Consider the following 12695-nt stretch of genomic DNA (forward strand, 5'->3'; position numbering starts at 1 on the left):
TTCTCCCGCTCTTACTGTTGTATATCTGATGAGTACTAAGTCTGAACATATCAAATCCACTGATGGTTTTGGGTGTATGCTAGCTAAGTAATTGTCCCCCAATTCATGCAAGTAGTGAGGGTGATGCACTCAGGGGATTGCTCTTTTCTAAAGTGCAGCAGCTTTGGGATTGATTAAATTACGAGTACAGTTCACTAATATGCAACGATGTAAAAGTGTTTATATTAAATTGTTCTTCAGCATACCTGCAGGTTTTTCATTGCTTTTGGTGCTCATTTCTTCCAGAAAGAAACTCTTTACAAGCTCATGCTGCATAGAAACAAAATTAATATAAGATAAAATTAAACATAGTGTAATAGACATTTTGGTTATGTTTATAAAATGTTAAGTGTTAAGACATTATACAGATTAAGGACGTTCTGGTCTGTCTACAATTGTTACACTATTGAAGTACTTTACAGTTAATTTTACTACAACACTGCACTATAAAAAAGTGCCTTAACTACTTATGCTAGGATCACTTGAGACACAAATCATCAGAAAGCACTTCCCTAATCACAACTGATTAACAACATAAGAAATCTAAATACTTAGAACAATCACAAAAAAGCCCTCATGTACTCCCGAAGTGGGAAGCTTCTCACCTGCCCTTCCTTACAACACACACATAAACACACACACACACACACACACACACACACACACACACACACACACACACACACACACACACACACACAAAACATGCACATATAAATACACACACGCACATATACACATATACATTTTGGTGTGCAGTGGAGTTGCTTGACACTCATTTTTGGGACACAACTGAACTGCAGTACTGCTTTATGGACTGAGTGACAGCTTGTTTGATTGAATGCCAGTTTGAGCAAGTTGTGAATGGAAGAGTAGGATAACTGCATGTAGTTTTTTTGTGAGTCTATATTATGTGATTGAACAGTGAAATGTTCGAACACGTAATAATTGACCTCTAAATGTGAACCGTCGGAATGTGGAATGGTTCAATGGAAATCTCCATACAGTGCGGACATGGAAGTTTTCCATTGTCTGCACTGTAGTGCAATCTTGGAGTTGGTATATTTAAGTAGTAGGGGGCGTGGGGGTGCAGGGTGGCTTGCTCCCTTACTTAGAAATATTTTTATAGTTTGTTTGTGTGTTTTTATGGGTTTTTTTGCCGTTCAGCATTACAGTGTATCGACATTTCGGGGTTGATTATTACGTGTTCGAACTTTTCACTGTTTGATCATGTAATATCAACACATTTTTTGCTGGTTTGTTATTTTAGGTCATTTGAAATTGCAATACATCTTAGTTGGCAACACCCTTAAAGTCACAGGTTATATTATGGAAACCTGTATAAAGAGCAAATGAAATCTGAAACCCATAGGAGAATATTATATGCAATTACTGTGTGGAGTCTGCATGTCCTCCCCGCGGTTGGGTGGGCATTCGAAAGACATGCGTAAATGGGCGTGCCTTCGTTGAAGGTTAAACGTCGAGCTGGCACCTCGGCGTTTGTCAAAACCTACTGCCAATCATTAGTGGACTGGAGTTCCGTTGTGGCGACCCCTAACCGGGAAAAGCCGAAGACAATAATAACAACAACTGAGGTAATGCAGAGTATGGCTGAATGTATGGAAGCAACATTAGACCAAATTAAAGCAATGTTGTGAATTATTTAATGGAATATAAACAGGTTAAACAACCTGGTGAAAAGAGAGAAGGCAATGCAGTGCATAAGAAAGACACTCCCTTAAGTATTACCCCTTCAAGAAAGGAATGTGTCTGATGAACATTTCAAGATAGTAAAGTCTAGATGCCAGTCACATGATGCTCTGGCATATAAGGGCATTAAAAACGAGGGGATAATTATTCACTACAATTTTAAAACCTAGATTATTAATTCAGCTGGTAGATGCTGAAGGACAATCTGTTGCAGCAGAAGTCTTGATAAAAGTAAGCATATTGACATTGGTGAGTATATATCAAACTTAAGAATCATCCTTATTAGAATTTCAATACTTATGCAAGGCTATCATAAGATACCTGTTAGTCACTGATGTGCATTCCTTTGACTCATTGATTTTCAAAAAATTAATATTGAAACTTGTAAGTTAAAATGCTTAAAACTATTCTTTTAGATATGTATATTTGTTTTATAATATTTCTATTATCATATATTAATGTTTTTTTTGTTAAAATTTTCAATATTTATTTATTTTTTATTTTATTTTATTTTACATTTGTTGACCGGGCTAGTCCAGCTGGATAATTTCCATTTTCAGTGGAGGCCAAACAAGGTTATAGAGATTAAACAATTACAATAAATGTCTGAGACACAGAAAGTGAGCAACAAAGCATACATATTAGTCTAGATAAAGTAATAAAAAACACATAGTGCTATCTACGTATTGAGAAAGGCATTAATTCTTTACAGTACAATTATGTGAGAATGGGGTAATTACATATTTTAAAATGTATATACATACTTATAAAAGACAATGTTTGTACTTAGAACAGTAGTAACAGTACAGTGATTAAGTCATTTGTGATCACAGAGAAAGATTGCAGTTTTGAAATAAGGAATTATGATAGTAAAATGAAGAAAGTAGATTAGTCTGGATTGGTACAAGAGCAAAGCCAGAAGTTGTTCAGATGTAAAAGAAGTTGTTTTTTAAAAAGATGAAAGGAGCCGAGAGAGGTAATGTGTGAGGGGAGGTTATTCCATATTTTGCCTACTGAGTTGGAGAAAAGGCAGTTACCTGCAGAATTTGTGATTCTAGTTGTGTTGACTTGTAGCTTTTTGGCAGAGCGCAGCTGTTTCAAGTTATTATAGGGGGTCAAGAGGTTACTAAGAGCAGGTGTCTTTGATGGTTGATATAGAATGTTATGTGTTATTAATAGTTGTTGATAGATAAGTTTATTAGGAAGTTCCAACCAGTGTAACTGTTTTAAGTTTATACAGTGGTGTGTTCTATACTGGGATGCTGTGGCAAAACGAGCTATATTGTGGTAGGATGTAGACAGTTTCCTATGGTTGCTTTTAGAGGTTAGTGTAAATAGAGGAAGCATACAGTAGGGTAGAGATAAGATGTGATTGTGCTAAGGTGGTCCGTGCTTCTGGTGTAAGGAAGGGTTTAATTCTGTACAGTGAACCAATCTTTTATTAACTGCTTTTATAGTGTTATTGATGTGATAATCATAGCTAAGATTATTATCAATAGTGACACCAAGCAGTTTGGTAGTAGAGTCAGGGAGATGAGGAATTATCACTTGCAGAAATAGTAAAGTTTAGTTGAGAAGATTTGTGGGTAGGTGAGAATAGTAAAAGTTTTGTTTTCTTGGGGTTGAGGAGAAGACATCTTTGAGAACCACTGTTGAAAAGGTAGATTGTGTCAGTGACTGGAGTTCAGATTGAGTGGAAGCTGTGCAAATAATGGTGGAATCATCTGCATATTGTATACAGGTAGTGTTTTGGATAGATGATTGGAGATCATTAATAAAGATAGAGAATAAGAGTGGGCCTAGTATAGATCCTTGAGGTACTCCTAAAGAGATGGGTAGTAGAGCAGATAGAGAATTTTTCCATAGTACTGCTTGTTGTCGGTTCTCAAGATAGGATGAGAACCAGGTTAAGGAAGAGAAATCTAAGGCAAGGGATTTTAATATGTGTAGAAGTGTATGGTTGACCATGTCGAAGGCTTTTGACAGGTCTAGGAAAAGAGAAGAAGTTAGTTTGTTGTTGCTATGGTTACAGTTGATGGTGTTGGTAAAAGAAAGTAGTGCAGTAGTAGTACTATGTGAAGGTCTAAATCCATGTTGAGTGTTAGCTAGTAGGTTGTTATGAAGGAGATGGTTAAGTAGTTGTTTGTGTATACATTTTTCCATGATTTTAGCTAGTGGAGATAATAGCGCTATAGGGCAAAAGTTAGAAAGGTCAGTGGATTTACCTCATTTGTGTAAGGGTATGATGTGTGATATCTTCCAAATTGATGGAAAAGTACTTTCTTTTATGGATCTGTTTATTAGGATAGAAACAGGGTAGGCAATAGCTTTAGCTGCTACTTGGAGGAATTCAGCAGGAAGCTTATCTGCTGAGGGGTAGTGGTTTAAGTTTTGTAAAAGAGATTGAATGTAGGAGGTGGGTATGGGTTGAAGTTGAAGGGAGAAGGGAATTATTGATGTTACTTAAGAGCAGTTGGGAAGCATCAGGAGATAAGTGGTTAGCTAGACTTTGTATGGAAGTAGTAAAGAAGGTATTGAAGTTGTTGGCTATTAAAGAGGGATTATCAGGGTCTAAATTCTGTGGGTTGGGTGTAACTACTTTGCCTGGGGTAAGTAGATTATTGATAGTAGACCAGAACTTTTTTGGTTCTTTTTTGGTGGATTGCTGAAGTGCAAAGTAATAATTCTTTTTATCGGAGAGGATGGCTTTTTTGGTACTGTTTCTGAGCTCTCTAAAGGTTTGATGATCTGTTGGGTTTCTAGAGGAACGCCATTTTTTCCAAGATTTATTTCTCATTTTAATTTTTTGTTTAGTATTAGAGGTTAGCCAGGGTGCTGTTTTGGTCTTTGTTCTAATGCTATGACTTGGGGCATGTTGATTTAAGATTGCAAGGAATGCTGAGTTGAAATGTTCAATGGCATTGTTAAGTGAGAGGTGTTTTAGAGGGGTCCAGTTGTAATGTGAAAGTTCTGTTTGAAGCTGTTCAGGATTAAATTGTTTTTTTGAATATAGTGTTCTATAAGAGGTAGGTAAGTTTAGATTAGTTTTAGCTCTAACGACATAGGTGAGGGAGTGATCGCTAAGGTCATCCTTAATAAAAACAACCAAGGAAAAAATGCTTAAAACATTAAACATATCCTTTTCTTACAGAGTGGCAAGCCCTCTGTACACACTGCTAATTATTTAATTATTTATTTGTATTTGTTTAGTGGGAAAGTCCAACCGGGTAACAGCCATTTTCAATGGAGGCCCAGGGAGAAAAGCTCAATTTGTTTACACTGCATTATACTTAGTTCCAGTTAAACACGGAGTAGATATATTTATATTTATACACATACAGTAGTTATAGTTATACATTCTAAGATTTTACAGAGCTGGAAGTTACTGAAGATAAAGCCCATGTACAATTTAGTGGATTGTACAGGTAGCAGTTATGTATAAAAAGTGTTTTTTTTTTTCATTTCATTGAGATATTGAGAGTATTCTGTTTAAGGAGAGTATTTGGAGAGTATCATATGGTGAACACAAAGTCTTAACCTTGTGATGAGCATGTGCAAGACCAGGATTGGTTAAGATGTTGTTTAAGCAATGGTTTTAAAATTAGTGAGCTTTTTGAAGAGTTTATTTGTGTGGGAATACTATTCCAGAGTTTAGCAATGTATTGCGAGTAGAGTGAGTCTCCCACTGCATTACTTGATTTACTTGTGAATAGTAAGAATTTGTTACTAGAATAGAGGTTCCTTGCTGGACGGTAGGGCAATAATAAATTTTGTAGTGGAGGGCATTTTTCTGGATGATAGATGAGTTTATGTGCTGTAGTTAGTTCTGAATATGTTAGGTTGTTGTGCAGTTCAAGCCAGTTTAACTGCTTTAAGTTATGACAATGGTGAATCCTATGAGGGAGATTTGTGGCAAATTTAGCTGTCTTATTGTAGCAGGAGGCAAGTTTCTTTTTTTGAGCATTGTTTAAGTTTATTAGGATAGGAGCAGCATATAAGAGAGTTGACAGTAAAAAGGTGGTGGCTAGAGTTTTTCTTGCAGCATCTATAAGGCATCCATAAAGGGAGCCTAGATTCTGCTGCGTAGATTTAATAGTGTGCAGTATTCTGGTCATATTCGAGACTGTCATCCATTATAATGCTTAGAAGTTTACTGTGAGTTACAGTTTCAGTGACATAATTATTTGCTGACTTTATGGTAAAAGATTGCTTTTGATTTTGACAAATTTTTTGAGGTAAAATGTATTGACTTAGTTTTCTTGGCTTTGAGTAGGAGGTTTGATTCTCTTGGCCACGTTTCTACAGAGGAGGCAGACTTTTAGGTAATGTCTTGGAGCTTATTTATTGTTGAGGCTGCAAATATTAATGCTGAGTCATCAGCATACTGAACTAAACTAGCATGGTGAGTGGAGGTGTAGAAGTCATTAACAAATATATTAAATAGGAGAGGACAAAGGATAGAGCCCTGAGAGACAGCTGTAGTGACTAGTTGAAAGGACAAATAGGTTTGCTGCCATTTAATGGCTTGTTGCCTTCCAGATAGATAACTAAATAACCATGACAAGGAGTTTTATGAAATTTTTATTGAGGACAGCTGAAAGAGCACTTGCTGGTATGAATCAGTATCAAATGCCTTTGACAGCTCTTAGAACATGGTAGACATAAGCAGACCATTGTTTCTACGTTGATTTATTATACTGGTAAAATGTAGTAGAGCAGTAATGGTGCTGTGCTGGGACCTAAAGCCATGTTGTGTTTCTGAGAATAGGTTATTTGAGGTTATCCATTGCATCAGCTGCATATGGATTCATTTCTCTAATATTGTGGAGAGGGAAGAGAGAATTGCTATTGGTTTGTAGTTATTAAACTCTGTAGATGTGCCACCTTTGTAAAGTGATATGATGTAGGATTTCTTCCACAGTGATGGGACGTATCTTTCTGCTATGGATATATTAATTAGTATGGACACAGAGAAGGCTATGACTTTTTACAAAATTATATTTACCAACTCCATAGTAACACTACAGTGAATAAAGAAGTCCCCCACCACCAAACAAAAAATCTGCTAGCTCGCACAGTACTGTACATTGCACTTAAACCAGTGGAAGATTAAACTTTCAAAGTAAAAGTCCTTCAGCAGAAAATATATTGTCAACATTTAACATAGACAAAAGGAGTGTTTTCATGGGTGGGCAATTTGAATTTACTGACAAATTTTAGAGATATACAGGAAACCCCTTGTGATGATAGAATATTAAGTGTTTGACAATGTTTTAGTCTAGTAACTGATAAACTTGACATGAAGGTTGTTTGTATTGGGGAAGAAGGTGCATCAATGCCATTCATGTACTACTAAACGTTATTTAAATGATAGTAACTGACAGTGTCATTTTTTTCTCAGAATATAAACATATGATTGATAGCTGGAAAATGCTACCTATAATACTGTCAGATCATGCTCACCTAATGCTCAGTTTGAGAGGAGTTATTCAGAAGAGCTTAAAACATCTTAGATTTTCTCTAATATATAGCAATACAATTAATTTGAGTTATGATAAAGAGAAAGAGTTGAGGGTAAAGGGAAGATTGCCAGGGTTAGTGATGAGTATGTAACATCAAACTGGGGAGATTAACAAAAAAGAATAAATGAGGACATTCCAAGATTACGCTAAGAAAAAGTGGGAATTTTACACAACAGTTATGATGGCGTAGACTGGGATAAAATGCAACAAGCTCAGCAGGCTAGGGGAATTCAAGGGATAGAAGAAGATATGATAAAAAAGCAGCAGGATGTAGAGATAATATTGTAGAGTGAGCAACACTTTAAACTAAAAACAATACAACATTTTTTAAGCTGCTCCCCAAAGACACAGAGGGACTGAGCAAAAGGATTGAGGCAAGCCAAAGCAGAAACATGGATATATTGGTTTATAGACAAGGTGACAGGAGGATTGAAGAGGATCCAGAGAAGGTTTTCCATCACCTTGTTTAGTTCATTGAATGACTTTACAGGGAAGAAGAAAGGGAGTCACTGTGGGAAGACATTTTTGATGAGTTTATGAAAGATGTTACTCAAGCACAAAGAAAAAATGTCGATAATAAGTCTAAACAGGTTGGAGCATTAGGTTAAAGAGTGGGAAATCATCTAGGCTGGATGGGATTCCCCTGGAAACATAAAGATTGTGTGGGGAAAGTATGATGAAAAAGTTATCAGTGTTAAATACAGTGCTGTTCACTTAGAAAACCCCTACAGCATGGAAGGCAGTTCCAGTATCTGCAATTCTGAAACTGGAAAATGATGCTCATTTATTTGGCTTATATAGGCCTGTTTCCTTAACCAGAATTAGAAGATTTTTATGGCAGTTCTATCATACAAGCTGGCAGAAGGTATCCCAAAATTAGTACACAGTTATCAATGTTGCTTTGTTAATGGGAGACAATCACTTAATAACATATTAAAAACTCTATTGTTTATACATAAAGTCTGCAAAATGCTGGAGCCATTATTGGTGGTCAGCCTAGATGGTGAAAAGGCCTTTAACATAATCAGATGGGATCATTTATTTAAGGTATTACATCTGATGTGATTTCCAAAAGACTTCATTGGGCTGATTAAGAATGTTTAAATTGGGGCTTATGGCAGTGTTAAAATAAATGTGGAACCAAATCCAACCATTAATATGAGTAGGGAACAAAGCAGGGCTGAATGCTTTGCCTTCTTTTATTTGTTGATTTCCATGAGCCATTGGCCTTAATGCTGAGAAATTCAAAGATTCAAGGAATGTGTCTGGGAGCAGAAGAGGTGAATCTGCCATTACATGCTGACAATATGCTAGTATATTTATCAGTTGATCAATACTTGAAGGGCAGACACTGCTGTGTGACTTGGCAAACATTTGCAGGTAGATTAAATGTTGGAATACAGGATTACACTTTGAACAGAAGGCTTGGGGAGGTATTGTGTGATAAAGAGAGACATCACCACCTAACAATATTTGCCATTATGGGGTTATTGTAAAATTGGGAATCAGAATTAAAGAACAAGGGTCTGGTGTGAAGATTACATAAAGTAACAGAAAGTACAAAATCGGGCTTCAAACTTATGTGGAGAAGAAATGCAAAAATAATTGGTTGCTGGTTAACAACAATGTAAGGAAAAGAGAAATACTGTACATAGGAATGAAGGTAGTGAAGGTGAGGAAATTCCAGATCTTTGCCTGAATAAATATTTTTATACCACTAACATATTACAAAAGATTTAGCTAAATGTATCTAACACTTGTTGGTAGTGCAACACAGGTTAGTTGAGACACTTTTTTTACATATTTTTGGTCATGACCCAAATTAGATGAATACATGGGATATCTACAATAATTGTTTTGCCATTTATGGCTCGAAGTGGGCCACTCATGATTATTAGATATGTTTTGAGGCTACTAAAGAGTGGTGAGTGGAATAATTATGGTAACAACTTGTTGGAACAATTGTTTTTTCAGGGGGGGGGGTCACCAGTAAATGGACAAATGTGGATCCAGTAGGGGAAAAGGGAAATTAATGCTTTGATCTAGGAAACAACAAATCAGGAAGGAATCATATCTGGAAGGTCGAGAAAGTAGAGGTATAAAATGAATTTATGGAAGGAAGCAATGCCACAGAAATAAATGAGTATACACAGAACTAAACAACTAAAGTAATTGACACTAATAAATCCAGTTGTAGTATAGTGGTTTAAACCATAAATCAAGTTTCAGAATCACCCAGGAAAGGCAAAAGAGCTTATAAATTGTTTGTCTTATGATTTTTGTTCTAAGATGGAATGAATAAAAATAAAACAAATTGTTAAATGACACAGTTAATGAGCACAAGTGAATATCAGAGCAATAAAGGATTGACATAATCTATATCTGCCTACTGTTTTGTGCTGGCATACATTAAACATAAATTTTCCCCTGGTATTTGCTATTTGGAGGCATAAGCAAATTGAAGTGGTTATGCATCTCAGCATAACTGTCACCATTGTAATATTCGTAAGGCATATGAAGATTAATCCCTTGCATGTAGATGTAATACATATATATGTAGGGTGATAGGGATTAGTTTTTTATTTAACTGCTCAAAAATTGTCAGCTGTGTCTGTTGATGTAATGGAATACATTGTTTATTTTTATTATTTTAGGAACTGTTCTTTTTTTCAAAAATAAACTTATTTATTTATTTATTTTTTGGTTAAAAAAAGAGGTTCATACTACTCAGTCTAGCAACCTGCTGTCTTTGTGACATGGTTATATAAATCTTTCCCCATGTTATGCAATGGTGTTACTCCATGATTTATGAATGCTCTGCTTGATCCAGATACTTCTACAGGTGTGGAACTGTTGTAAGAAGGAAAATTTTAGTAGTATGGCAACTTTGTTACAAAATGGCTCCATCCTCACAATGCATTATCAAGTACAAAGCTAAGTTTGGAATTTGTAAAATGGCAGGAGAGCTATCTCAAGATTTGCAAATATTTTTGAAGAAAATATCAAATATTATACCGCTTTTGACCACTCATTCCACCAAGAATCCTTTGGATCAATTGCACTCCTGCCAGCTTAGTCAAATACATGAAAAAACAGATGCTGGTACAAGTAAAGGCACAAACAAAGGCATATGGCTTGCTCTCTAGCCAGTAGCAAAGCTTCTGTAAAGGGCATAGTACAAATATTGCAATACTACTTTTGTGAACCATCTGCACTTTTACATGGAAGTGAGGCATCATACCTCTACCATCATTTCTGTTACAAGGTCCAGCATTATCTCCTGGTTAAATCTAAATAAATGATTGATCTGTCCCTTCCACCATGAACTGATTGACTGACAACTGTCAAAGGATTTTTTTAATATGAAACAGTTGACCAAGGGCAGTACTTTCTTTACCCAATAAAGTGTGCAGTTTTCTGAGGCTCTGTATTTACATTTGCATTGCACATTGGCTCATTTACCATTTCAAATGACATCTATAACATCCTTATTCATGCAGAAAACATGGTCCTTTCTGCAGCTGAGAATTGCCTCCAATTACTGTCAACTCTCTAGATAAAAGATCATCTTTGCCTGTCAACCAGATAGTTTAAAACTTAAGGCGGGAAAGACTAAACAGTGCTTTCTTTCACCCTGGGCATTTTATGACCAGATGCCAGCTTTCTGAAAATGTCTAGCCTTACAGATATTTGGGTGCCTGGCATGAATCATATCTAACTTTCACCAGTTCTATCTCCATGGTAGGGATAAAAGCTGGCATGGTTACATAGCCTGTAGTAAAACAGACTAAGAATTTTTCATTTGGATACAGAGGTCTGGAACCCCTAACTGACATTAGACATTACACTTTTTTGAAAAAAGTAGATGAAAAGATGTATCTGGGTATTTATAATTGCTGGACAACTATCCACAATAATGCTTTGTGTTTGTTTATTAACAGTGCTCTTCCCTAGCCTTGTCACTTTGTAATTTTCCATGTGAATATCTTTACAAGGTATTGCAAATAGCCTTGAAGGATGAAAGGCCTTAGTGGTTCTGCTACCTGTAAAATAACTGAATTAATAATTACGGTGACCATAAAACATTATGTTAAAATATATACTTTAGGTATTCTGGAGTTGCTCTTTGCAAATAAACACTGATCTATGTTGACAATGTTCATAAGTATTAAACTTTTCTTCATATTTCCTATACTCAGATCTGCTGGATTTGGTGACTTTATGTTTTACTTAGTATATAGAAACTATATGAGCAGTTTTTCCTGCAGCTAATTATATCAGACAACATTACTGATACAATAAAGTAGCTTCATTGTAACAGTTCTACTCTTTCAGAAATTATATATTTTACACTGTTATTCTATCCAGCTCAATAAAGTTTTTTTTCTTGTATATTGAAAAATAGCTTATCTAAAAACATAATCAAGTAGAATAAACAAACAAACCAAAAAAAAAAAAACTCAGAATCTAATATTTCAAAAAAATATATATTTTTTTCAAAATTCTGACTTTACAAAAATGTACAGAACACAAACATTCACATAATATTCCACATTTTGCATACATGACACAGAATCCCACATTACTTCCTAACCAAACCTAAGCTTAATGCTAACTCTAAACTTACACTAACCTTAACCATAACTGTAAATTCAACCATACACTTAACCCTAGGTCTAAACATACTGCTAATTGTAAATGTAATGTTACCCCTACTCTTAACTGTGACCTTAGCACTAACCCTAAGTGTAAATTTACTCCTAACCATAAACCTAACATTAGCATTAAACATAGCCATGACCTAAATATCAACGTAAACCTAAAGCTATCACCTTATGCAAATACTATAACAGTCTCTGCATGATTAATTGGCATTTCATTTATTGCAACATTTGATGAAATTAATTAGCTTTCAAAGGAAAATTTAAAGAAATGTAATTCATCCAGAAAAACTTTGAAAATGGTCTCAACCAAAATATTTAAAAACAAGTAATGTCCTTCTTTTCCAAAGCAATGTTTGCCATAGTTCACAGCAGTCTAGTTCTAAGATGGACCATTAATGAGCATGCTCACTATTCTTAGCATATACAAATTAAGAATTTAAGATGAAGATTTCATTTTCTGTTTGTCTTCCGCCAGATTCTCTCCACATGCCAAAGACATGCTATAGATGAATGGGCGATACTTCAGTTTACCTTTAGGTTTCCATATAATGTGTGAGTGAGTATGTGTTCATCATTCAATGACAGGCCTCTTGAATAGGATTAGTTTTTTCCTTATTCCACCTGACACGACATGTACTAATTTCACTGAAACTTTAAATAAGATAAAATGGGTACAGAAAAATGTATAAATCACCTACTATTCATATTATCTTGAAAATACAGCTTTCTTTCAGATTAACTGTTACATGGTAACCTTCAT

At 35.3% G+C, this 12695-nt stretch overlaps 1 protein-coding gene across 1 annotated transcript in view; it reads right to left on the reverse strand.

Annotated features, from left to right (window-relative positions):
• Positions 1-12695, reverse strand: part of PIK3C2G (phosphatidylinositol-4-phosphate 3-kinase catalytic subunit type 2 gamma) — a 1120359-nt gene that overhangs the window by 133906 nt on the left and 973758 nt on the right. Inside the window, exon 19 of the mRNA XM_044087254.1 lies at positions 246-309. Within this exon, the coding sequence (XP_043943189.1) occupies positions 246-309 (64 nt within the window). The remainder of the gene's footprint in view (positions 1-245; positions 310-12695) is intronic.

This window comes from Protopterus annectens, chromosome 11.part0 (genome assembly GCF_019279795.1).
Source record: "Protopterus annectens isolate FY-2018-M chromosome 11.part0, PAN1.0, whole genome shotgun sequence".
In the NCBI taxonomy this organism is placed as follows: Eukaryota; Metazoa; Chordata; order Ceratodontiformes; family Protopteridae; genus Protopterus; species Protopterus annectens.